This window comes from Falco punctatus (genome assembly GCF_963210335.1).
Source record: "Falco punctatus genome assembly, chromosome: 2".
NCBI lineage: Eukaryota > Metazoa > Chordata > Aves > Falconiformes > Falconidae > Falco > Falco punctatus.
Genome location: NC_137581.1, coordinates 77,175,483 through 77,202,558, shown reverse-complemented (window position 1 = coordinate 77,202,558; position 27,076 = coordinate 77,175,483). Strand labels below are relative to the sequence as shown.

At 38.3% G+C, this 27,076-nt stretch overlaps 1 protein-coding gene across 1 annotated transcript in view; it reads right to left on the bottom strand.

Moving 5' to 3' along the window:
• Positions 1 to 27,076, bottom strand: part of TTC3 (tetratricopeptide repeat domain 3) — a gene marked incomplete at its 5' end in the record, with an annotated part of 68,490 nt that overhangs the window by 18,198 nt on the left and 23,216 nt on the right. Inside the window, 14 exons of the mRNA XM_080377671.1 lie at positions 1,991 to 2,037; positions 2,479 to 2,742; positions 3,538 to 3,852; positions 6,131 to 6,273; positions 7,690 to 7,754; positions 8,461 to 8,553; positions 9,238 to 9,339; positions 9,522 to 9,644; positions 13,735 to 13,861; positions 16,013 to 16,125; positions 16,827 to 16,907; positions 17,922 to 18,059; positions 20,156 to 20,222; positions 22,585 to 22,645. Coding sequence (XP_080233797.1) covers positions 1,991 to 2,037; positions 2,479 to 2,742; positions 3,538 to 3,852; positions 6,131 to 6,273; positions 7,690 to 7,754; positions 8,461 to 8,553; positions 9,238 to 9,339; positions 9,522 to 9,644; positions 13,735 to 13,861; positions 16,013 to 16,125; positions 16,827 to 16,907; positions 17,922 to 18,059; positions 20,156 to 20,222; positions 22,585 to 22,645 — 1,739 coding nt within the window. The remainder of the gene's footprint in view (positions 1 to 1,990; positions 2,038 to 2,478; positions 2,743 to 3,537; positions 3,853 to 6,130; positions 6,274 to 7,689; positions 7,755 to 8,460; positions 8,554 to 9,237; positions 9,340 to 9,521; positions 9,645 to 13,734; positions 13,862 to 16,012; positions 16,126 to 16,826; positions 16,908 to 17,921; positions 18,060 to 20,155; positions 20,223 to 22,584; positions 22,646 to 27,076) is intronic.

The following is a 27,076-nucleotide window of genomic DNA, read 5'->3' as shown; positions in this document are numbered from 1 at the left end:
TGGCCTGGACAGGTGTACTGTACGCTGGGCAAAAAGCTAGCTGGACAGCTGAGCCCAAAGAACAGTAGTAAATGAAGTTACATCCAGCCAGCAGCCAGTGACAAGTGCTGCTCCCCAGGGCTCAGCACAGGGGCCAGTCCTCTTTAATATCTCTATCGACAATCTGGACAAGAGAATCGAGTGCACCCTCACTAAGTTTGCAGATGACGCCAAGCTGGGTGGGAGTGTTGGTCTGCTTGAGACAAGAAGGCTCTAAAGAGGGGTCTGGACAGGCTGGATCGATTGGCTGAAGCCAGTTGTCTGAGATTCAACGCAAGAAGGCCAACAGCATCCTGGCTTGTATCAGAAACAGCGTGGACATCAGGACTAGGGAAGGGATCGTGCCCCTGCACTCAGCACTGGTGAGGCCGCACCTGGAATGGCGTGTTCAGTGTTGGGCCCCTCACTGCAGGAAAGGCATTGAGGTGCTGGAGCGAGTCCAGAGATGGGCAACGGGGCTGGTGGAGGGTCTGGAGCACAAGGCTTATGAGGAGCGGCTGAGGGAACTGGGGTTGTTCAGCCTGGAGACAAGGAGGCTCAGAGGGGACCTTACCGCTCCCTACAACTGCCTGAAAGGAGGTTGTAGACAGCTGGGGGTGGGTCGTCTCCCAGATAACAAGTGATAGGACGAGAGGAAACAGCCTCAAGCTGCACCAGGGGAGGTTTAGATTGGATATTAAGAAAAATTTCCTCACTGAAATGGTGGGTGGTCAAGCACTGGAACAGGCTGCCCAGCGAGGTGGTGGAATTATCATCCCTGGAAGCACTTAAACTGTGTAGATGTGGTGCTTAAAGGCAGTTTAGTGGTGGGCTTGGCAGTCCTGGGTTAACAATTGGATTTGATGGTCTCAAAGGTCTTTTCCAACCTAAATGATTTTGTGATTTCATCCTTGGATTTCCAATTCACGAAATAATAAAATGTGGAATTCTTTGCTTTTTCAACATGTATATTAACTAACTCTAAAGATTTATTCTCTACCAAAAGTACATCTTGGATTTGTACAGATAAATTTATCTGCACACCAGAAAAATTCTAAATGAGTGCCTCAAACATAATTAACCAAAATACACATACTTCTGCCAATTAGAATGGATTTTAATTAAGATACTAATGAAAAAGTGATTCAGAATGATGTACACTTTAAGACTTATGGGTTGAACCTGAAAAGCATCTATAAATTTTAACAAACAAATGCAAAATATGTCTAACTCACTCCAAATTTACTTTGCTTATTAGTGGAACAAGCATTAAATTCCAGCCTTACAATTTAATGTCATCTGAATGTAAAGCTGGGTTATACCATGTTCCCATTTGTTGCTTACGACTGTAAAATATACAGTACAATTAGTATACAAAATTATGCAGATTCAAGTTAAGGATGCTCAAGGAAGAATCACACTTCAAGTTCAGTTCTCATGGTAAATATGCAGTTTCAAGTTAGTAAGAGTCTGTCTGTTAAATAAGCATTTTTTAGAATTAATTTTCCTAATGATATTTTCAGAGACTTTTTTTTAAAGTTAACACCAAACTGCTCTTACCAAGTAATATGCAAATGCTATTCCCATGCACCTTATTTGCCTTATTTTCCCTATCCAAAAGAGGTGATACAGCACATCAGTGTACCCTCAATCTGCTTTCACTGTGACTTCCTCAACTGCATCCTTGAAATGCTCATAATCTAAAAGGTATCATGATGGTTTGTGCTTTAACAAAAGAGAAAACCCAAGTATTTTACTGACAGAATTCTAAGAAAAATGTTAAGCAGTTGTCAAATGCTTTAAGAAAAGGGGAGTGGGGCCAGATAAAAGAGTAAATCTCTAATCAGGTTTGAATTATGATGATGTAAAATAAACAGAGACGCACATCCCTATTTGCTTTTGCAAATTTTTAAAACACCAAACACATACTTCTTTTCTGAGCTTATACCAAATAGACATTAAGCTCACTTACCAATATATTTTCATTTCCCTGCTTCTTTAATATAATAGTAGGGTCATCTATTGAAAGGATAACAAAATCACATTCACAAATGGAAATACAAATACGTTATGTAACTTAGAATTGTGAGCTATGAAATTACAGTAATAATTATTATAACCCTTTATCAAATACTACCAAAACATCTCAAAGGCTGTAGACGCAGAATCTTTATGCTTAAATTGAAAGATACGTACTTATTGTGATCGGACATCATACATGCATTAAAGTAAACTCACTTGCTGGTTGTGGCAGACGAAAAAACAGCAGAATGTAACCTAAAAAGGGGTGGCTTGCCTTTTGAGGCTACATCGCCTTTTAAGCACTGAACACAGAGGATCCCATATAATAAGGCAGTTAGTAGTTTGCTGAGGTTTTGGCCTTTTACAGAGCCCATCAAATGTGGTATAAAACCAGACAAAATACAATGCTTGCAAGAACGATGACTTTTGCACACTCACCCATTTTATCAAAGAATTCATCTAAAGCTTGATGAAGAAATGGAAAGTTTTCTCTGTTGTCTTCTAACAGCCATATAAAACAACGGGTTTTCTCTAAGGGTGGTTTTAAGAAATAATCACAAATTTCTTTGTCTTCAGAACTAGTTGTCACATAGTCAAATTTACTACCATACTTCTCATTCCAGAGGGTGGTTAAAATTGAAAGGTCAAGTTCTTTTAAAAGCTGTCCATATTGAAGGAGGAAGTTCTTTGTAGCTGTCAGACCTAAAAGAGATGAAAAAAAACCATTTCATTCTGGCTTCAGAGTTTTAGTGATTACAGTGGGATATTCCTCTTCAAAGAGGAACAGTTTGTTCTAGAAATGAAGTATACAGTAGTTGAAGCAGATTATGTAAAACCTTTTGTATCTTGAAAACGCAAACAAAAATGGTAAATTTTACTCTTAGTCAACACCAAATTATTATTAGCATAATAAATCTATAAAAATTCCTCAAAGGACATGGACACAACAGAAGAGAATTAAGAACCCAAATCTTGTCCAAGGTTTTGGCATCTTACATCCATTTTGCCTGCAAAAACAAACTCCTGCCTTCATCCAATTACAAATTCAACAGGAAACTACACAGCAAGGCAAGGCTACCAAAGAGCACCAAGTTAAATTACTTCCAAATCATACAATCAGCTCAACTTTTATGACAAACACCACCACTCCCCCCGATGATTTACCTTCCAGAAATAAATTTATACAAGTATTCTTTAAGCCTACTTTGGAATTTAAAGACATTATAAAAATCAATCTGTTCAATTTTCTCTTTCTTACATGGACAAAACCCTGCCAATGCTTTGCGTGCAGAGACAAGAGAGGTTGTTCCTGTGTTACAAATAGTCAAGCTTCTCTAGAAATCCTGGCTAAGGGTCAAGTAAATGAAAAAGAGGAAAGCTTTACCATTTAAAGTTAGAAAAGTGAGACTGGAAAACAGAGAGGTTATCTTTTAATCTGTAAACTGAACAACTATGTTAGGGTAAGGTGTTCTGCTATTACATAAACATATAGCCTACCCAAGTTGTTAAGATGTTTAAGCCACTTGTGTAGTTTGGGATCCACTTCTTCCAGTTCACTCAGCACATGGATAAAACCCCTTGTTTTTACTCTGTTTTTTTCTTGAATTAAGGAACTGATGAGCTGCTCCATCACTTCACATGACGTGCTACTAGTTTTGGAATATGACATGTAATCCTCCTCACTGATTACAAACCATGAAAGTAATTCCTTTAATAGTTTGGAAGCATCGTAAACAGCTGTTTTTATTTGCTCAGCATTTAGACTGATATGCTGCAGGACTCGATCACCATCATATAAATCCTGAACACTACCTATAATGGGATTTAAAAAAAAACAACAAACAAAAGAAGATTACATGTCTGTTTACCACAATTAAAACCACCAACTTTAAAGTACAGATAATTTGGCCTAAAGTGTGTTTCTCATTATTTGCTTTATCACAACACTGAAAATTACAGAAAGTACAGAACTTTTCACAGAAACTAGCTTTAGCATTATGAATTTGGTAAAACATTGTTTTAAATTTGGTTTACACAAAGAAGCAATCCTTAGCCCCTTAACTAGATTTCAGAAAGGAAAAAAAAAAATACCAGCTAGCAATAGTAGCTTCCAGCAATTGTCTATAGAGCTTTATCTATGTGGGCTGCATGCCAGCCCTCACGCAGAGGCAGAACTCCCCCAAGCATCAGTTCTCAGAGCAAGGGCACACTTCTGAATGCCTGAGCATATACCTAGAAGCAAACCTTTGTCCTGACCCTGCCACTGGTTCTTTGTGGAACTAGAATGAAAAAAATAACTGGCTCATATCAGCCTTCACCTTCCATTATTCTTCAAGACCACACATCTATAGAATGCCACTTTCAGAGCTTAACTGAGAGTAACTATAGTCAAAAGATGTAGGTCTGGAAAAAATTAAAAAAAAAACCCAGACACTACATACACACAGAATAATTAAGCATTGTAACACAAACAGTTAGAAGCTTACTAAAGGATTCAATGAGCTCTACAGGTGCTAGCCATGCCTGATTTTATCCTGCAGGAGGCTGCATTAAAAACCTCTGTATCTTACAAAATGCATACAAACAAGTGCTCCTCTCACTTGCACTTCCCCCCCAAATTTACAAGCAGATTTGTTTTTATTTAAAAGGTAGCTATGGCTACTAATGAAACAAAACAAAAAAAAACCCCTCTTTGTGATCTAGCTAACCCCTGAAATTGGCCTCTCAGCCTCTCAGAAAGTTTGGGAGATTAAATCAGGTGTTTTTTGAAAAGATTTCCTCACAAAATTTCCCCAAGCCAAAAAAAACTCCAGGGTCATAGATAGCTTGTCTCCAACGACATGCAAGACTCCAATTTTATTACAGAATTAAATCATGACAGATAAAAAGGGTTGGCCAACACCAATGCACATTTTTCTGAAATGTGTTAAGTTGCTTCATGTTGACATATTCTTGCATCAGTGTCCCAACTTTTACCCACAGGACTTTAGGGTGAGTGTGTTTGTCACACCAAAGGCATTTTTAGTTCTTGGAAGTTTTAAGGGCATTTAGGACAGCCAAGTCACATAGGTGTAACTCAGTGACCTGCAGTGGATCCAATGACCAGAACGAAAGATACGCCACTGAAAAGCAGACAGCCTAGATTTCAAAAAAAACTCAACACAAACCCAATTGAACATGATTTTAGAAAACCACATGGAAGCAAAAATAGTAAACTATGGTGCTAATTGGAAGGGACCACTCTCAAACAAAATGATTAAGAAAAAAATTCTAAAAAGAGTAGCACCCGAGAGCTTTTTTAAGAGAAGGTGCTGGGATATGCCACTGAACAGGCAACAGGGTTCTGGAGAACTCCAAATATGGCATGTACGAGATGAAAAAGTGCCCTCGGTATTTAATACCAAATTCTACAAGGAAATCAATGTGAGCACTATTTTGAAGTTAACAATGCAGACAAAAATAAAATAAACAAAAAACCCAAACAAAACACATCCATTTTTCTTTGCACTATAGCTTGCCCTAATACAAAATGCAGTGGAAGTTCACACCTCCGAAATAGGCAGCACTGCAGAGCAACATAACTGTAACACAAAACCTGAAGCATTATCTAACTATATACTTACAGGTTGAAGTATTTTATCTTCCCCAATCCTCTCAAATATACTTACTCAAGTCACTGCAGTTCCTGGGCTTAAGATATTGTTTGTTCTTTAACTGAGATGCAGTTGGGTTTGGTTTGGTTTTGTTTTTTTTTTCTTTTTCCCTGTAGCAGTGTCCTAACTTGCTGGGCATAAAGCTTTTTCTGAAACTACTTTTAAATAGATTAACTTGGAATTGGAGCCTTTGCCCTCTTCAGGCTGCTTCGTTGTGAACAATGAAGCAAGAATAAAAGTTTCCTACAACAAACTTAACCATACGCTAACACCTCATAGTATTTAGAAACTAAAACCAGAACCAAAATAAAAGTAATTTTAAGTAAAATTTAAGAGGGGAATTATGTCCCACATTAGTATTCTACTATAATTTGACTTAGGACATTGAGAATGCTACCTCATGATAACTTAGAACAATAATCTATACTTCCACATACCACTGTGATCACTGCATTGAGATGGTTCATTTCCATTTCCCATCTGGTTTTCTTCTATTTTCTTTTTAGCAGAATTCTGTGCCTCTTCTCGTGCATGTTTTCTTTGTAATTTTTTCTCTTGTTTAATCTTTAATTTCCTAAGACTGAACAAATTAAGCAGTGAGCCTTATGTTAGTTCAGGTAAGTTGCCAAAGGAGTTCAGCACATCTCAGTTATTCTTCATGTTTTACAATAGCTGTAAGCTCCATTCTATAAAATACCATGTTGAGAAGTACAACTATAATAAAGCTAGTTTTCATTTAGAAGTTTGGAGACCACAAAATTTCATAGAAGTTTCATAAAGATCAAGTATGTAAGTGTAAGATATCCTCAAGATGCAATAACTTTTACTCCCATTAAAGATGTCTGAATTAGGATTAACTTAAATACTACCAGGGTTTTTTTCTTAACTTATAACTCAGCATTTTGAACCAAATACTAACATTTGATTTCCTTAATGTTTAAAAATCAATTTTTTTTATCCTCTCAGTGTGATTCCTCATTATTTATAACCTTACTTGACCAAAAAGTGTAAACTCAAGTTATATGTCAAAGGTACATGCATCAACAACTGAAATAGCATCATTACATCCAGCTTTTATTCACACTTCCAAAACATTCAAAGTTGGTTAGATAGTCAGTTCTGTGGAACAGTGGTGCTGAACCTGGCCCACACAGCAATACCTCCTCTCCCATCCAGCTAAAAACCTTGATGAGCTTCTTCCCTCTAGCAAGAGGAAGGAATAGAACAATGCCTGCAATCTCAGACTGCAAAGAGAGGTGGTACTCTAATCTAGTACACTTGACTTTCACGTTGAGTAATTAAGATGCTCAATCCATTCAGAAGAGTAACAAATGCCTGTTCTTTTCTAATTGTTAAGTATTTTAGTACAAATGAAATACATGTATGGAGAGCAAAAGAAACAAGTCCTCAAGGTCCGCACACAGCCTCCAAATCACACTCTCCTCAAAAAACATGTTACTTCCCTGCCTGCATATTTCACAATGAAACTAGGTTTCAAGTATAGAAAACTTAAAGGTGACTGCCACAATTTATATTCAAAAATTCTTGGTTCAAATTGCTGGGAAGTCAATGGTGCAATGGACAATTCATCCCTCAATACAGATGTGTGAGGAATCAGATCTGCATCAACTCATACCCTATATATTTGAAAAGCTTCCTGTTCCCAAACAGATACTTTTTTTTCTAAAGAATCGTATGACCAGTAGAGAGTAACCAATAACTTATTCAGTAATACCAGTTAACGCCCTCCTGTGCTCATGTTATAAGTCTGTAGCTCTGTATCGTCATTTACAAGTTAATTTAAATTATTTTATAATTGGAATATAACGTGTTTTACCAGACTATTTAGTTTATCAGAGGCAAAGGGCAAGAATAGCTTTCCAAAGTATTTGCGGGATTTTAGCAATTCTTTGAAAAAGGTATGAAAACGAATCCTAGAGGAAACTGTTTTGTTCTCAAATTGATTCAACTTAGTTTTAAACAGCAGAGAGCTTACCTTGAACATTTCTGTTTAATACAGCCTCCTGGTGGTTCCTTAGGTTTTGTGATTTTTTGTTCAAACTACCAAAATAAGTGACATCATATTAATTAAATTTGGGTTACAATACAACATTGCTGTACTCAAACCTAGGAATATTTGATGCTTTGGAAAGCAGTAAAAGTAATACTATGAAAGAGATAATGCAGCCCATATGCAGCCTCCTGAAGGTCTACCTAAAGTTACCCCCTACTCCTACAATTTGGTATATAGCAATACATCTTTATTTGCAGAAAAGACAGGTTGAAAGATAACACAAAGTCAGGAAGAACTGGAGGCTGTTTTGCTCTACCAGTGGACAGAAAGCAAATGTGACAATCATTTTTTTGGTTCTCACAGATCAATACTGCCCTGGGAAGATGCATCCATCTTACTGTGACTCTGTAGAGGGTAACAACACTCTTCCAATACAATCACTTCATTTAGCAAGAACAGCTCTGACTTAAACTAACACAGTTCCTTTCATGTCACACAAACTAAATATAAAACGAATCTCTGGTTCCTATACATGACAGTTCTAACCAATACCATAAGGCAATGCTTGCTCTACCAGAAGACCAGGTAAGAAGAGAGCAGGTAATTAATATTCCTACGTAACGTTCAGATTCTGTGATTAAGACAGCATATTACTTCTATGTTTGCAGCTACATTCTCAACTTCACTTTATTTCCTTTACCACAGTGAAAAATTTAAATATTATTTTCATATTTTATATGAACATTTACTTACTTCACATTTTACCAGACCAGAAGAACTGAAAATAACTATTTTTGAAATAAGGCCTGTACAATCAGGAGTGATACACAATTCTTGAAGAAAATCCTGCAGGAGAAAATGGGACACACAAAGACATTTAAATGCATTCAAAACCTATGTTCTTATACAGATTAGTTTATTAATTTGAGATAACCGAGGTAATTAAAGCTAGCACAATCCCAAACTCTTACTGGATGATGAAAGCATGTGACAGGTGACTTGGCCAAGGTCTGCAAATCAAAAAGATCCTAGATCTGTAGCATACAGCTGTTATTCCAAAAGGTATGGCAAAACCCCTTCAACTTCACATTCAAGAGTCAAGTTTAAGAATATTCTTTTATTAAGAGTTCATACATTGCCTGGATTTCCCTTCATTTTATATTGGCTGCTGATACTGTATTTTGTAAAATTCCTTTAGACATTCTCAATGTCAAACTGTTGCTTCAACCTCAAGACTGTAGAAGGAATAAAACTTCCATATGGGAGGACATAAATGATACAAGGGAAACAGGCTAAGCATACTAAGCCTTCACACAGACAGGTCTTTCTTCTGTAAAGAACAGCAAGATTCACCCATACTCACTCATCAGTCAGTTTAGCAAGAGACTACTCTTCCCTGTGTCTCCTCCTGTCATTGTCATGCAGGTGAAACATCAGGCTGTAGCACTGCACTTACCACAAACCAAAAGGAATGCTATAATCTTGACTTTAAAAAAAAGTAATATGCTTATAGTCTGACACAGCTCTTACCTTATCATTTTTATCACTGTAGTTTGTTGTTTTCAGCTTCTTCCAACAGCCGATATGAAACTCCACTCTACATTGCTGACAGCAAGTAATACGTATAAAACCCTAACATTGAGAAATAGTATGAATTTAACATTTTAAAAAAAAACAACCACAACAGAAACCAGTGCACAACTTAACAGTAGATAGGATAAGATGGTGTGTTCCAGATACCTCTAATATCAAAGGAGGCAGGAAACATGTAAACAAAGTTTTATTTCCCAAACCCTTTTAGACTAAAAATTTACCTTAAAGTCTGGGTCTGTAAAAAATATTTGGATTTTGGAGTGGCCATGGCATTTCTGATATCGACAAACTGCATCTGGTTCCGGAGGGAACTTGCATTCTTCAATACAATTCTTTAAAGTCAACTGAGAAACATAAAATTACATAGGACAAATTGTGCAGAAACCAGGAAGATGTTCAGTATCTACTTGCAAACTTCTAGGGAACTCTGCAGCGAAACACACATCTTTCTGAACAGCAGATGACTAACACCAAAAGAACAATTCTTTTCTAGGGAAAGCTACGGAAGATTGTCCTTTCATGGCAAAACATTCGAAAGCACGTTTGAACTTCTATCAGCTAAGTACTCCTAGCTTCCCTGCATGCACGTTTATCTTGGACCAATGTTTTACATGCTGACCAATTCCAAATGCATGAGAATATAAGTAAATTTTCTATTACCAAAATGATGAGCCAGGTTACTCAGATACCGTGATGAAAATGAAGTGTCTGCTCATTACCACTGTTCCCTAGCCCTTCAGAGTGCCTCACCTGGGATCTGGGTTACTGTAAGGGACTAGAATAAGTTGACCTTGCACTAGTACTATATAGCAATAACCACAAACGGCGCCTGCGCGGGGACACTGAAGAGGAGGCTCACAAAGCCCAAACCGGTGGCATCACCCAACTGAACCAGGAGGCGCGGGAACTTTGACTGTGTGCACCCATCACCTACAAAGGAGGTGAGCAGTTGGGAACCATGGGAGGGAAGTTAGCCCAAGATCAGCAGTGCAGCCTGGAAGTATTGCGACAGCTGCTTGCAGCTCAGCAACAAGCTGCAATGGGTCCACAGCTAGTAACTTTGCTAGAATGGACCCATGACCAAGTGTTGGACTTTCTACCTAATGGCACATTGCAAATCACTGCCTGGCAAGCAGTTGGCAGACAATTGTATGATGCTGCCATGGAGGGAGACCTCGCTGCAGGAAAGCATTTGTCAGCCTGGTGGCAGATTCTGACTACCCTTCGCCAAGTGTCGACCAATTCTACTAACAGTGCTAAACCAGGGGAGGCTGCAAACTCCACTGACAACGCGGCTCTTCTCAACACACCATCAACAACGGTGACCCTGTCTGCACCTCCTCTGCCCTCAAAGCTCCCATCACCAGTTGCAGCAGCCCTGATGGCACAGAACCAAATGTGGAAACAGGACAAGTCGTACAATGACTCCATCGACACTGAGAACCCTTTTGATCCAGGTCTTACAGATTTGGAAAATGAACCAGATTTCTTCCTCCCATCCCCCGGCGAGTTGACCGTGTTTTTGGGGAGGGTGAAAGGGAGTCCAGGGGATTGGTGACAGGAATGCAAGCAGGAAGCGTTTAAACAAGGGGGTTTGGGAGTCGCAGTGGCATGTCCAGTATTTTATCAGCCAAATCAGCCTCCAGAATGGTAGCCTATGCAATATGAGGCTATCAAAGAGCCAAGAAAAGCAGTGCAGGAAAGGGGAATTCATAGTACGTTCACTACGTTCTTTCTTGAAGCAATGGCAGAATCTTATACACTCGCACCGCACAGTTGGAGGTCACCTTCTTCACATGGTGCTCACCCGATGCAATATATGATGTGGTTGTCTGATTTTCGTGAGCTATGCGTAGTGGCCTCGACTGGGGGGCCTGTCAACCCTGGTGTCCGGGAATCAAAATGGTGGCGTGATGGCCCCTGGCGCCTAACAGAGGGTGAGAGTGCTCAATGGTCTAAAGAGAACAACGTGGAGGGAAAAGGCTTGATAAAATCAGTGACTTTCCGGCTCTCTCTAAGAATTGGAACTATTGGGAACCATAAAAGCATCAGTGTATTTCCATCTGAATCACACTAGCGGGCCATATTTCAACAGCACAGGCACTGACCTGACAAGTAGGTCAGCAGTTTATCAGATTGAGTCCACCTGGTGCGATTATACAGCACCTAGAACAGTAAACCCAGCAATAGCCCCGGGAAGCTTTTTGATCGGTGGGGACAGGGCCTGGATGGGAATTCCGAGCAGGGCAGTGGGAGGGCCTTGCACATTTGACAAACTTTCTTTCTTTCACCCCAGTGATTTAGCCATTAGGGCATGGAAACTGCACAACCTTCAAGAACGGCGTAGCACAAGCTTCACAGCAAACTGTAACCCTCAGGTTCATTTCTGGAACACAGCGCAACGCGTTTTTGCTTCTCTGATCTCCTCTGTACAAACAGCACACACCCTTAACTCGTTTAATAAATTAGGCTGTTGGCTTGCTAAAGAAAGTAATGTTACAAGCACTGCTCTTTCAGGTATATTAGCAGATATCGATTCTGTCTGTCATGCATCCCTACAGAACCGAGCTGCTATTGATTTTTTATTGTTGGCACAGAGACACAGGTGTGAAGACTTTGATGGGATGTGTTGCATGAATCTGAGTGACCACTCTGAATCAATTCACACAAGCATACAAAACTTAAAAGCCTTAAAGATTTACAGCAAAGCCAGGGGTGGGATGGCTTTGGACTTTTCTCACGGCTGGGAAACTTCAGACCGTGGATCAAAAATATTGCAGGATTTATAATAACCGCCTTAACTGCCCAATTGATGTTTGCTTTATGTCTCCCATGCCTCTTTTCTTGTGTTCAGTGCTTAGTTGACCGTAGCACGAATCAAGTCACGGTCACCCAGCTGCATGCAACCTTTGCCTTATCGCAACTAACAAAAAAGGAGGAATTGTAAGGGACTAAAATAAGTTGACCTTGTAGAGAAACAAGGTTGAATTGGCAGAACTGTTAGTGTACAGATAAGCAGACAAATTTGGCAGCGAAACCACAAGCGTGTGAACAGCTCTGAATAAGTAACTGCTTTGCTACACATAGACAAATTCCCAGGTGCCTTAATGCACATTGGCACATTCCAGGGCAGAACTTGGGTAGATAAGCATTTGTATATAACTAGCACTTGTATGCAATAAACGATCTCACTTCTTCACTGACTTGGGGTCCATGCCTTCCTATGCCACAGGTTACAGGATCACGTACATTCCCAGGGACAGCTCAGACCTGACTCTGCACTGGAGCTACAGAGATCTCCCCGAATAGTGTCTAGGTAAAGACATCACAGTAGCTTTATGTGAAATCAGTTCCGAGTCCCACAGGGTTTGCACTGAGCCCAGATTTAATAAAACATTATTAGAAACAAACAGACCACCAATTACAGCCTTTCAGGTATTTGTATTACATTCTCTAGAAGTCCCAGACCACCGACGTATCACTGTGGCCAGACTACTGTGGTGTCAGCTGGGGATCTGTGAGAAATCTTTAGGTCAGTTTTTGTTTCAGAAACAACAGTACTGTTGCTTCTACCAGAAATGAAGCAGGTCAGTATAGTATAGCCAAGTTCATACACTGAATAACCTAGCAAGTTCTACTGTGTCAAACTGCATCCATGCAGAGCAGCTCACGCATCTTACCTCTCATGGCATGGTTTATCCAGAAACCCTTAACAAATAACAGTGACTCAATTATAGTTTAAAAACAGTAACAGTAATAATAATTAAAAAGAGCTGTGGAGTGTGAGAAAGCAATTTGTAGTGTCAGATCCACAAGTCAGATGTTTCAAGTCAAAGAGTGAATTTTACCATACAACTCCCACTGCACCAACCAAGAACTACATGGTCAAACTCTCCTACTTGGTTTTAAATACAGCATGATTACTGCAATTTTCAACTTCACATTTTTGCTAATTTGAATTTTTAGCTGGTTCACTCTAGCATTACACTGTATATAATACATCTACTTAATGTTCAGTAATGTGCAACTAAGAAGTCAACACATAATGAAACACTTGGAGCAGATTAGAACAATATTATTAAATGGAAATACCCAAGCATAGAGCCTGATACAGAGCCCCCACCCTTGTGCTGTAAATGGGATGCTTCCCATGTGCTCAAATTTGTCCTCACCAGAGTTCTGCTCTACAAAGACCAAGCCTCGGTGCTGACAATACTCTAGACAATGAGCAGCAGCACTTGTGCTGGCTGCTCCAGACTGAAACCTCCCTTTCACCCCCCATTTCTGTTTGGCCTTGACAATGGGGGGCCAGGGAGGAGGATGGGAGGATGACAACCTTTTTATTTTTTTGAAAGGCCATCTGACAGAACAGGTTTTTTTTGCCTTTTATGCCTTTTTTTCCCCTTTTTTTTGGTATTTTATTTTGAAACATACCTGTAAATTCTCTATCCGTGTCTCTTCAATGACCTGAGATGTTGTGGGCCAAGTTAATACTCCAGGTACAATCTTGTGATTAACCATTGTTTGCGATTTCATGAACTGATCGAGTGCATCTGAAAATCTGAAGTTTGAAACAGGTACAACACATTCAAATCATATATGAGTAACTTCTACGTATCATACTCTTCACAATTTACTTTATGAGGGGGAGGAGGGGGCAAGAATATGATCTGTGGAATGAAAGAGTACCTGGTTCATTAAGTTATCTGTTTAAGGACTCTTCAGTATAAAAGACTCAAGGCGTGAGCCAGTAAGCCAGCCTGCCCAGAGTCCAGATGTGAGGCAGGCTGAGAGGCTGCACTGACATTCAGGGGACCCATGACCCTGGGTGTGCCTGTCAATACAGAGAGTCAGGACGTGTGTATGTTCATGACTGACCTTCAACCCTGATCAGCCAGGGAGAAGGCACAGGACTCCGCTGCCTATATTTATGTTTTAAATGAGTTTTACATGGGAGCTGCTCTGCCTGGGGTAGTCTGGGCAGCTCAGCTGCACTATCATGTGTGTGTTTATGCTCCCCTTTGGGACACATGCAGCCTAGGAGTCAAAACTAGGGAAACGAGCTGCATCTGTGGGACTGGGACACAGACATCTCCTGGGCCTCAGATGACTGCACCTGGCTACCCTGTGGAAGGAGGAATCCCCTCTCAGTTTGCAACACACTCTGACCAGGTGCTTTTAGATATTGCATATAAGAAGGGTTTACAGTTTGATATTAAAGTTATTTATTTGGCACTGTACTGGGTTTATGTGGCAAGGTTGTGCTGGGAGGGGGGGGCAGCAGTGCTGCAGGGGCAGCCTCTGTGAGGGGAGGCCAGGGTTGCCCCAGCCCCAACTGGCTCCAGCAAACCCACCACGGGGCACAGCTGAGCCCCTCAGGCAAGATGGTGGCACCTCACAGAAAGCACGGGTAAGAAAAGACAAAACTTGCTGCACAGCTGTGAGGAGTAAGGAAAAAACAAGGTGTGAGAAACAGCCCTTCAAGCACCAAGGTAAGAAGGGGGAGGGGAGGAGGTGCTCCAGGCACAGAGCACACGTTCTCCTACAGCGCCTGAGAGGACCCTGCTGGAGCAGGTATCTGCACTGCAGCCATGGAAGCTCCCTGCTAGAGCAGGGGGACATGCCCCAAAGGAACTGAGGCTGGCGGAGAGGGCCCATACAGCAGCAGGGGAGGAGGGCATGGAGGAAGGTGCAGCAGAGAGGAGCTGTTACAGACCGATCACAACCCCCATTCCACATCCCTCTGGGCAGCTCTGGGGAGGAGGGGAAAGCAGAGGAGTCAGGAACGAGGGAGTGACGTTGAGCCTGGGATAAAGGAAGGGTAGGGGAAAGGTGATTTTTACTGTTTCCCACCATCCAACTCTATTTTAACAGACAATAAATTAAATTCTTTTTCCTCAAGTTGAGTCTGTTTTGCCTATGACTGTTATTAGCAAGTGATCTCCCCGTCTTTTTCTCAACCCCTGGGCTTTTTCGTCTTATTTTCTCCCCCTCTTCTGTTGAGAAGGGGGAGTGGGAACACAGCTGGATGAGGATCTGGCAGCCAGTCAACCCACTACAGGGGATTTTGATTAAGTAGAGCAATACAGTGATATACTGAAATCACAACACAAGCATAACATAGCAATTGCAATACACTATTGAATCAATACAAACATGATTCCTGTTACCGGTCTCTATACACTTACCATCAGGACGCTGGGAAGAAGTACCGCCAGGAATACGTGGGCTGAAGCCAGCTCAAGCCCTTTGCTCTTGAGTTTATCAGTACTTACCCAGTTTCTGCACTTTATGTTCAGCTAAGCCACATGCACACTCCCCTCCTCTCCCCCATGCTGGTCTGGCTACCTCAGGAAGACATTATCTCAGGGAACCAGATGACTCACTGGTGCAGCTGCTTTATCTAAAACCAAGGTTACCCTCCAGTCTCCCTAGTGTTGAGATAAGTTAAGCTTTCTTTAAGATACATTTCTCCCTGAGATCATTGTTTTTCTGTAGTTCATCTATGAACTCTCCTCCACTGCAGGGGTGTGCTGATCAGTCATATCCCCATGCCCTGGAGTCCACTTGATTCAGCGGCTTCCATCAGATTCTTAGCAGTAACAAACTTAAAGCTGTAATAACTCAGTCTGATGTATGAATCAGTGATTAACAAAGAATAATTTAAAAAAACCCTACATCATGGTTTCTCAAATGAAAGTATTATACCAACCTGTTTTGTCTGAGGTACACTTTTCCAATTCCATAGTATGCCAAACAACCAAATCTTTCTTCCTGGTACTGTTCAATTATTTTCTTAAACTGGTCTTCAGCCTTTGTCAATGCCTTCAAAGTAAATTTAAGACAAAAATATGTGGCACTTTGCCAGAAGCTTTTGACTTTTCCTCTCCTTTTCTTGCTCCAGTAGAGTGGGTCAGTATGCCCTATTCTTTGATCACTTCTGAACCGTAAAGGGAATTAAGCAACTCTATGATCACACACAAAGGCTTCCCTTTTTATAAAAATGGCAACTTACTCAGTAAATAAGGGCTCCCTCTGAAATAATGAAACTAAATGATTGATCTCACTGAGCTACAACCACCCAGACATTTTAAAATTCATTGGAAGACACTGAACAGTTTTAAAACTGCAGAAAAAACAAATAAAAAAACCAAACCCCAAACAACCCACACTTTTGTTTTGGTGTTTTCGAAAACCAAAAGCATTCTCTTTCTTTTGTTTTGAAAGAAGAATGTTTGCATCAAAACCACTAATGTATAAATACATTACAACAAAGTAGAAGAAAAATAATTTACTATACTTCATTAATATTTAGGAATCTCATTTGAAAACTTAAATTTTATTTGGTTGCTTAATTTATCAAAAACCATTAAAGATCTAGTCTTAGATATTAAACTGTATTATTCTAAAATTTAAAGTTTTCCTCCCCCACTCATTTTATGTCTCTTAAGAAGAGACAAAAATAAATGGCCAACTACCTGAACTAGAATTTTGAATAAAAGCAATGTAGTGGCTTAATGTCATACCTCAGGTTGTCCTATTCCAAGAAGAGCAGTGGCATGTCCATAGATGATTACAACATAATTAATAATATGAAGATTCAGTTGCTGCAAATAGAGCCAAATTATAGTAGTAACACCCACAAAAACACTTTTCTGGTAGCTAGAACATTACTGTATATTGTGAACTGAAGATCTTCACTGCAACAGAGCTAGAAAACTCTTTTCTCATCATTCTTATCATAGCCTCTAACCAGATTTATGTTACAACTAACATAAAAAGTAAAGGTTAACTACAGCTTTACTGCTGGTCATTTGGTAGCCCTATGCATTTCAAAGTGATACATCCTGAAATGTCTGCTCTTAGAAAAGCTGTAACTACAGGTCTTACTATGTTGACTTCATGAAGTCCAGTGTGTCTTTGCTACGTTTCATGTTCAGAGCTGAGCAGATTTTTTTCTTCTTTTAAATAAAAACCACCACCTTTTCTCAACCTTTTTCTTCCTAATAAACTAGGTCAAAATTCCAGATGGATCGGTGCACTACTTCCTCGGACAGGCTTACTTGTTGGCATTGCAATAGCCCTTACTAAAATGAGAGCTTGAAACACAGCAACACATGTGCACACACATTGTCACACAAAAAGAAATCCAGAAGAACAAATGATTCAATGACTGATTGGCTAGAGATATATATACACAAAATTTCACAGTATTTGCTGTCAAAGAGTTACCTGACCTGAGAATATAAATTCTTTTTACCCTACCTTATTAAGAATAAAGGTTAAGCTGGCAATGGACAAATAAGATATTTGGTAAGAGCATCTTGGTTTGTTCTTATAAGAATATTATTTTGCTAAATATTTTTCAGATTGCATCTAGAAATGCACGTGTATGCTGAACATTACAGAAATACATCCTACGCTACTACTGGGTTTTTTATCCTGTTCTCATTTGTAAGCTCCTTGACATACTTATCAGTGAAACACCTGGCATTGTAATCAACATCACCGGCAACAACACAGTAATAATGACTATTTTGGTGGAAGGAAAGAATGAAATACTGCAATGAAAGCATAACCTTCAATTACTTTGATAAACTAGGTTATTTTTCTAAGCTTACCTTTAATTCTGAAGGATTTAGAATGCTCAACAATTGCGAAAAGGCTCGTTCAGCACTGTGACATCGCTGGTCCATCAAGGCTGTATAACCGTCACAAACAAGGGATTTAACATCTTCTGGCAACATAGCTAAATCCACCTAAAATATTTAGGAAAACAGTAAGTCCAAGAGAAAAAAGTTTTTTCCTTTGGGGTTTGTGCTTTGTGGGTTTTTTTAAAGCAAGCAAGCTATCTGCTAAAATACTTACCCGACAGACAACTGTTAATATCGTGTAATTCCTGGAGTTTTATCACAACTTCACTTTTAAAGCAGCAGATCAGGTACATTTTTATAAAGCTGTTTTAAATTCAACTTCTAAAAACTTAAGATTTTCATGGACCTACTGCTGCTAATCTCTTAAAAATCTAGGCTTTGTTCTAAGGCTATACCCTTTTCTCTCCAGAAAGTTTCAAGTATAGTTCAAGCATCATTTTAATCCTTCTGACATATGAAAAAATCGCCAAACCCAGACCTACGCTCTTCCTCACTTGTACATTATTTTGTGTACAAACGTTTTTGACAAACCTGAGAACTATTCCCTTCTGTCTACACTTTCTCTCCATCTAGGTTAATAGTTAATGTTAGAAGGTTTCAGAATGCATATGTTATTAGCCTTTCACTACAGATACTTCCTGAAGTCTGAGGGAATTTCCAGCAGTGAAACTGTAAATCAAGACAAGCAGTTGCAGAATTAAGAACTTCCATTCCCTTGATCTGTTGAAACACTAAAATAAAGTTAGCTTCAGGAGCACATCACCGTGGCAGGGTAGAAGTAATCTGACTATTTAAGAAGCTCCTCCAACACCTAATCCTGCGATCATAAGTAAAAAGCAAGAGTAACGAGGAGGCCCACCTATGTATTTTAGGCCACTGCATCATTTCAGTATGAATTAAATTTTCAATATGAACAAAAAGCCTATGAAGTAGGATTACCTAACTGCCTTTTCCTCCCCTCTGTCCCATATGCCAGCATTTGAGCCTGGGATTCTAAAGACAGGGGCAGAGAAAAACTGAAAGAGGGGGAACGTTTGCTGAGAATGGAACATAACTTTTGAGTTGCCCTATTTTTGTAACGTTATTCCAATGGAGTACTTAACTGTATTCCTGTGAACTGAATTACACTTTTGACATACTAAATTTAATATATGTCCTGAATGTATTTTCCTAAGCATCTATGAATTTCATTTTTATTTTGTCTTCGTCCTGTCAACTGACTAAGAAGGACAAATATAAGAAAATACTCATGATCTAATAACAGTTACAAACAAAAGTGGCAGGGACAGTGGAAACTACAAATAGATAAAGAAAAGATCAAAATGCAAAAATGAGCTAACGAAAAATATGATTAAGACTTATTTTAATTTCCTAGAACTAATGCTACAAGTTAATGATGTCAGAGCACAGAGTTATAGAACAGGACAAGTTATATTAATTTAATGTTAAGCTAATAACACGTGAAGCTGATTAAGCCAACTAAAAATGTTACTTTCAATACTAATAATGCATTAGCCTTACAAAAACAGGTATTTTCAAGAAAATAAGGGCAGAACCTGCACCTTCTTCAGATTCCAGTTATGTCTTACAAAGTAATTAATCAGAATAGAGTTTCTGGTATCTGCTTCCCCAAATTAACAGAGAAGAAATGATTAATTATGTACGTCTCCATGATTTCATTCAAGAACTTTGGGATACTCATCATTCATTGCTCGTAAGGCCTGAGAAGGAGAATTCTCAATTTATAAATTTTATAGCATTTTCAACAGCTATTCCAACAAAATGTTCTATGATTATTTTCAAATATATATAATCAGACAGAGGAAAATATATTTAGTCAAAACTTTGGGAGAAGTATTATAAATCCCAGAATGATTTCCAGTGATTTTTGTCATTTTTCTTATGAATTAAGATACAAAGGAGCTACATTAGTAACTCATGGGTTTAGCGAAGTTATCCTATGACTATACTGAGTTTCGTTACACTAATTTCCAGTGTGAGGTCTTACAGGAGGGGAAGGAGAAGCAAAAAGACTACCAGCAACAAGACAGTATCAATCAGTGTAATCATATAATCTTTGTCTCCTGATAAAAGTAATGCTAAGCATGAAGTGTTAAATTCCTGAATGAACCAAGATTTTGAACAGTGGTACTAAAAGGTCGTTTGTACTCAAGGTTTTATGCTGATGAATTCCCAGTTACCTGTTGCACAGTACAGAAGAGTTTATCCTGTATGGCTTTAGACTCTATCTTCAAATCAAGGTGATCTCTACAAATAACATGACAATGGCATCATGAGTTTGTACATGTACTTTATATATAGTCTTACTTTCAAGAAACAGAAACGTCAGTGCTTTTATCAACCACATCACTTTTGGCTACATGCTAGAGATTATTATGGCACACTTGCACAATCAGGTAGCAAGTACTATAATACTATGAAGGATTATGATGCTATTCATATAGTTTGTATACTTCTGGCTCAGGAATCACCAGGGCTTCAGGGAAGTAGCAGTCTTCTCTATCATTTTATTTGCCTTCTTTTATCTTCACCTTATTCTCAGCTGAGTTGAGGGGCGGAACAGGTGACTAGAGAACTTCCCTACACCAAAGGCAGCAGTATAAGAAGGTGCTTAGGCTTCTTTCCCCTTTTCTACTCTTCTTAAGTGTAAGACCCTTTATCCTAGCACAACTACCACTTAAAATCAAACATATGTAGCACCTACGCATGGTAGGGGCAGAGAGAGCAGAGAAGAGAGAAACAGATCTGTTCTTCTCAGCTCTTCTTTTCCACTACTGCAGCAGAAACACCATGCAAACTATAGAACGTAGCCAGTACAATGAAGTGGTAAAGTATTGCTTAATACTCTAAATCCTCAATACTAAGATTGCTACCCAAGGCTTAATGCTTCTATATAGTCTTTTGCTAATACACATGCAGTTCTGTCCCACGTTCAAAGGCATCAAATGCTCATCTGAGATAAATTCTTTGCAGTGTCAGAGGATGCCCTAGATTTTTAGAAGCAAACCCGCTAATTACAGAGATGGAGGCAAGATTGTAACTGATCACGCATCTCACTTCTTGAGATACATCATGTTTTTTGTAGGTCTAACAAAATTTGCCTTGAGAGAAGCAATTGTGTAGATGGTTTAGTTACATTAAAGAGGATTTGTTCCCATTGTGAATTCTAATGTTTCCCACCTCTCTTCAAGTGGAAGGATAAAGAAGTCAACAGCAACCCAGTTAAATAACATAAATAACCTCTCTTATGACTAAGTTTCAAATATCCTAGCTACAGTGGTATTCAAAACAGAGTTGGGGGAAGAAGTATTGTAAATAGAGATTAAAAGATGGTAGGTTTTGTGGTCATACTTTGATGAGGACTGGGGACAATCCAGTTCAGCTCCCAGGTTTCCTAAAGGTTTAGACTCTTCTACATGAGAAATCTGCCTTAAAAAATTAGCACTTCATGAAAACTTTTCTATTTCAATGTAAACAGCTTATTTTGCTGTACCCCTCATCTGTTTTTAATCATCCTAAACACAACTAAAAACACTAGCTGAAACATACAAGCAAGAAAGTACAGTCAGCTTAATTTGTCATATTTCACAGCTAAAGTTAAACGCTGAAAGCTTCCATTTCTACATGTCCTTATGTAGTAAGTCATCATTTGCTTCAGTCATCTTACAAATAAGTCAGCAGTAACAGTTCTTTACTCCTTAACTATCTACTAGATGAGGAAATACATTGGCATATGGAATCACCCATAAATGCGGCAATTTCCTCCAACCTGTCTGGAGCATGTTGGCCCCAATATCACTGGAAATAATTATTTATTTTGTTAAAGTCTGTTTTAAACATTGTAACAGATGGAAGCAAAACTTTTTGCCCATAAAATCTATAGTACTTTTTATTTCAACTAATTTAATTTTGGCCTCAAACTGTCAAACGTTCATTTACATTCAGCATGTTCTACAGGAAGTATTAAGGTACTTAAAATTATATATGCTTCTGTTTTAAGCAAAAATTCCAATCTACGAACGATTAACAGGACTCTTAAGCCAAAGTTCTTTTCTAGTATTCAGTTCTGAGACTGACTTACAATGCTTTCCTTGCAGTCAAAGTTCTTCCTAGTAAATGTATAAAGTGTCTCAGAGAAGTTTTAAAATTATTTGGTACACTGAGTAGAACTAGTACAAAGGGGCCTTAAAGATAAGACAGAGCCTGAGTTATGTCATGGTGTAAGTCTGAATGTAACAACTGGAACAAGATTCCTATTATCTTTTGTTGTAAAGGAAGCACTTTTTTGTTACAGCTATACTATGTGACTTACTTTGGGGCAAAAACTTCTGAACAGCAGTTATTAAAATTATGCCTTCACTTACTAGAATTCAACTGAGTGTTGGAAAATATTTAGTTTTCAAGTAATAACTCAGGCTTTTCATGAAAACTGGAATTTTGTGAACTTTAATCAGCTATCTTAACATGAACTATACCCTGAAGAGTATGTAAACAACGTTAACAAAGCAATTAGTAAAGAGCAAGCAGCAAGTCAAAGCTGCATTAACTCGTTTTTAAGTGCTACATAAAATAACTCAAAATAAATTAAAACATAAATAAAATTTCTTACCTTGTCTTTTCAGAGTCACCAGGACTGGATTTTGGCCTTCCTTTGTTTTGATGACTTTGGCCTGTAATGAGAAAAAGTATTTCAAACAAACTGATCATCACCTGTAACAGAAAAAAGTGGATTTAGAACTCACATTTTCTTTACAAATAATGTATCTTAAAACATTTACAATATGGAAAACTAACACAATCAAAGTTTTTCAGTAAGCCACCTCTGAGTGTTACAGTATGAATTCAGTATTATTTTTATTAAATAGTATAGGATTTTATTAACCCTATAAAGGGGAAAGGACACTTCAAATAAACAGAAAAATCTTAAAATCCTGTAGAATATGATCTGACTCTTCAATACTGTAACAACCATTAAAGTGGACTCCAAGCAAAAGAAATCAGTATGAAAATTGTACAGGAGTCTGCCACTTCAAAAGTACACTGCTAAAGGAATTAAGTTCAACCCATGTTAATCTCAGAAATGTAAATGTATGAGTTGGATTGATATAAATTACAAAATAAAAATGTTTGATGATGTGGAAATACTATCACAAAGACAAGAAAAAAATCTATCATGTGATACTGATTCATTTCTAACTCCAAAAAACTTGACTAATGCACTTTATAACTTCAGAGAACTAACACTGTCATTGGTTAGTTACAGGGCTCTACAAGCCAAGTAAATAAATTCATTAGTAACAAAGAAGAAGAAAACATGTTTTGATACTGTATTGTGAATGGTCAAAACCAGAAAGTATGCCATTAACTGCAAAATAATCTCTCAACCATTTTCTGTGCAATTAAAATATAACATTGGCATCTGAATGTGCACGTGCATACTCATGATTAAGTCAAGAAATTTTTGACTACCAAGAATTGTAAAGTTCAAACTTCACAAGGTATTAATGACTAGAACAGCAAGAGTGACAAAATCCAGTATGGAAGAGCTGCCTTCTAGTAACCAGACAACTAGACAAACAAGGAAAAAACAACATTTCTGAACTGGTAAGGAACAAACAAGCAGCTGGCACATTCAGTTATAGTGCTGCTGAGCATCACATCACAGATGTTCCTTATTACATATGGTAAACTAAAGGTGTGTGGAGCAGCAGATTTTTTTTTTTGCTAGTTAAACCTAATGGATTTTACAAGGCATATAGGAATGTCGCCTTCTGCCTCAGCTACCTGTTCCAAGAGGGGATAGCTCCAGCTATAAACTTCCAGAAGCAGTTTAGGGGGCAACTGTGGCTTCCTAATATTGGACACAATCACACAGACAACATACAGTCCAGCACCTGGATTCAAGGTATTTGAGCGCTGGAACCTAAACATAAGGTACAGCTACCTAAATCATTAAATACTGCTTGATTTATTATTGTGCTTATGCTGAACTACCATAAAAGTTGAAAGAAAAAAGATATATTACATTTATATATATATAAATACTACATTTATATATGTTTCATTAGCTATCTATGCTTTAAAATGTTTATTTTGTGATATTGATAAGTATTTTATATAATTAGATACAAATTACTGAGGAAAAAATACAAAATCTACCCATTTGAGTAATCCCACTCAAGCCAGTGAGATATCTCGTGTACTCATTTCTCAAGGTAAATCATAGGCATACACATTTCGCACCTTGTGCCAGAAATAGTTTTTCATTAAATATTACTTAATTACATTAAATTTAAATTGATCAGAACAAAAATCAAGTATCATGGAGACTGAACATGTTCAGAATTATCTCATGAACCATTTCTTGAAATTGTCACAATGTGTCTGTTGAAACAGTTCACACACTTTAAAAACTCCGAAGTTACACTAATAATCATCACAAATTCCTCATAGGAGACACATTTAAGTGATGGAAAACAATAAACCTTTTGAAAGCCAGAAAACACTTCAAGCATATCATTATTTAATCATTTAGAGATACAGATATATTACTTTTTCTTCACTATATAGGTTCCTTTCCCTTAAGAAACCGATCTATCATTCAATACAAAATCTTATCAAAGATAAAGGAATACAATCCTTCCCGCTCACCATCAGAATAAAGAATTAATCAGCCCTATTTTTTCATTGAGTAATCTAATGCTAAAAGCCATTCAACAAAAATTATTTCTGAAAAATCTTCTACAGAAATGACTACTCACATATACCACCTAACTTTAAAGACACTGCTTTCAGATTTTTTTAAAAAATACTTTTAAATAAAATTAACAAGCAAATCTTGCTGAATTATAATTAAAACACTTAAAGAGATACATTAATTCAACAGCAAACATTATTAACTTACCCCACAAACATTTTAAAATATTAGTAGAAGTAGTATTGCTTTTGCTAGACATTCTTGTTAGGAGTGAACAAAGATATTTAACAGAAACATACACATGCTCAAAAAAACAGTACATGCAGACAAAAACTGAAATTAAAAAAGACAGTAACTTTAAGATAAGATATAGTGGCATAAAGTTACTTTACATGAAATCTCCTGCAAGTCTTAAGCCTTTCAGTGAACAAAGGCTAAGAACAAGCTATTCCTCCCCACCCACAGCAAACTTGTATCAGCTAGCCATTCAGAGTGTAACTCCTCCTTTCAAATCACAGCCAAATCAAATATTTTCTTCTACATCAGTACCAACATAATAAGTTTGAGGGGGGGAGAAGGAGGAAGGAAGAACAAAAAAAACTCTCATGGAATCAGCATGGGCTTTTTTGAAATTACTACATCCAACGCAACATTTCACAGTCCTATGATCTCTAGCCTAGAAGAATTTTCAGTGCTGCCCAACACTCAGCCTTTCATTATCTCTCTTCCCTCCTCAACCTCGCTAAAAATCAGCAATCCTTCTGACACCCTGCCCCTTCACAGCAGTACAGACTGCTGGCACCCTGTCCCCTAACCAACAAGGGCAGCATCCTGCCCACGTTATTCATGTAAAGTACGATTCTCTCAAATCCCACGATTATCAGTGCAGCCAAGGGGCAGAACAACTCTCACCCTCATTCAAAAGGTATTTGTACGATTTGGTCTTGCTGCCAGGCGACCTGCACACCAAGTGTCCCTGGCAGCCCGCTGGAGCCAGAGCATCACGAATAGTCAGTCCTGTGTTTGCTATTGGTGATTGGGTGGGTCGCCTTGTGGGCACATTGGTCCTCATCTCTTCCACTGCCTCAATAAAGCTTTGTTTTATAAGGTGTCGTCAGACTCCATTACTATTTGAGCCACACCTTCTTGCTCAGTAAAACGTTTCGATTCACTTAGTTGTCACTTGCTTCAAACTCATTCAAAATTTCTGTGGCCTCCATGCATTTCATTTTGCTCCTTCACACAAATCTACACATAGTTCCTCAAACCTGCTTTGACTTCTTCCAGTGCTTGATTTCCCCTTTCTAAAACCTTTCTCTGATTTGTGGTTTCTGCATTAAGTTCCTTCAACACTTCTTTTCTTTTTTTACCTACCACATAACATCTTTTCAACAAATCGGTCTTGACTTTTTTTGCAGCCTTACCCACATTTTCCACCTCTCAATAAATCCTTTAATTCTTCAAGATGCTTACTTATGTCCAAAGTCCACCAGAGCAAGATCACATCTCCTACTGCTCATTTTAAAATACTATTTTGTAATACATCTTCACTGGTTTCCTAAAATCAAATTTTGAAGTGCTCTGCACTCTGGCACCTATCCAGCCAAGTATTAAGTATGCAGAGCCCAAGGCACCTGGGCACCAAGGACTTCAGGCCATTGCGCTGTCAGGACTAGCAGGGCCCACAGGCCTTGGAGGTCACAACTTTAGAATACAGAGTGAGCATGCAGCTGGTCCATATTCAGTAGGAGTACTCCATACAAAAGTTATAAATAAGAAAAATTTCTGAATGTCAGGGAAATAGCTTGTGCTTTCTCGATTACAGCAGATTTAGCTGTAAATGATAAAAAAAAAAAATCAAGCAAAACTGAAGAAAAGATTTCACTTTGAATATCAGAACTGCTTGCACTTTCACCAGAGAAAAGTAACTCTGGCACTGTGAAAGTTTTGGGAGCGGAAGTTCTTCCTATGAAAAAAATGGTTCTTTATCAATTAAAAAAAAGGGACAATCATACCAACTTATACCTCTTAAGTTTTAGCTAAAAATCCACTCTGACAAATATTTTGTGGCCTCCTTCTCTAACTCCAGTATTATTTTCTTAAGGATCTATAAGGAGCTTTTAGTAATCACAAATGATTTGTGAATATTGAAACTACCCACAGACTTCTCCAAGTTTAGATCCCGTACCTGTCTCAGAAGGAGGGAAAGCATTTTTAGCATGTGACTCAGCGTTCTACTTTTTAGTTCCAGTTTCAATTTTGAATTCATGTAGATTGAAACTACAAAAGCATGAAGGAAGTAAGACAAACGCAGGAGAGAAAAAGTCTCTAAGTAACTGCATGTTAACAGGACAAGAAGTGAAACATGATAGCTTACTCTTAAGAATGACACTAAATACACTTT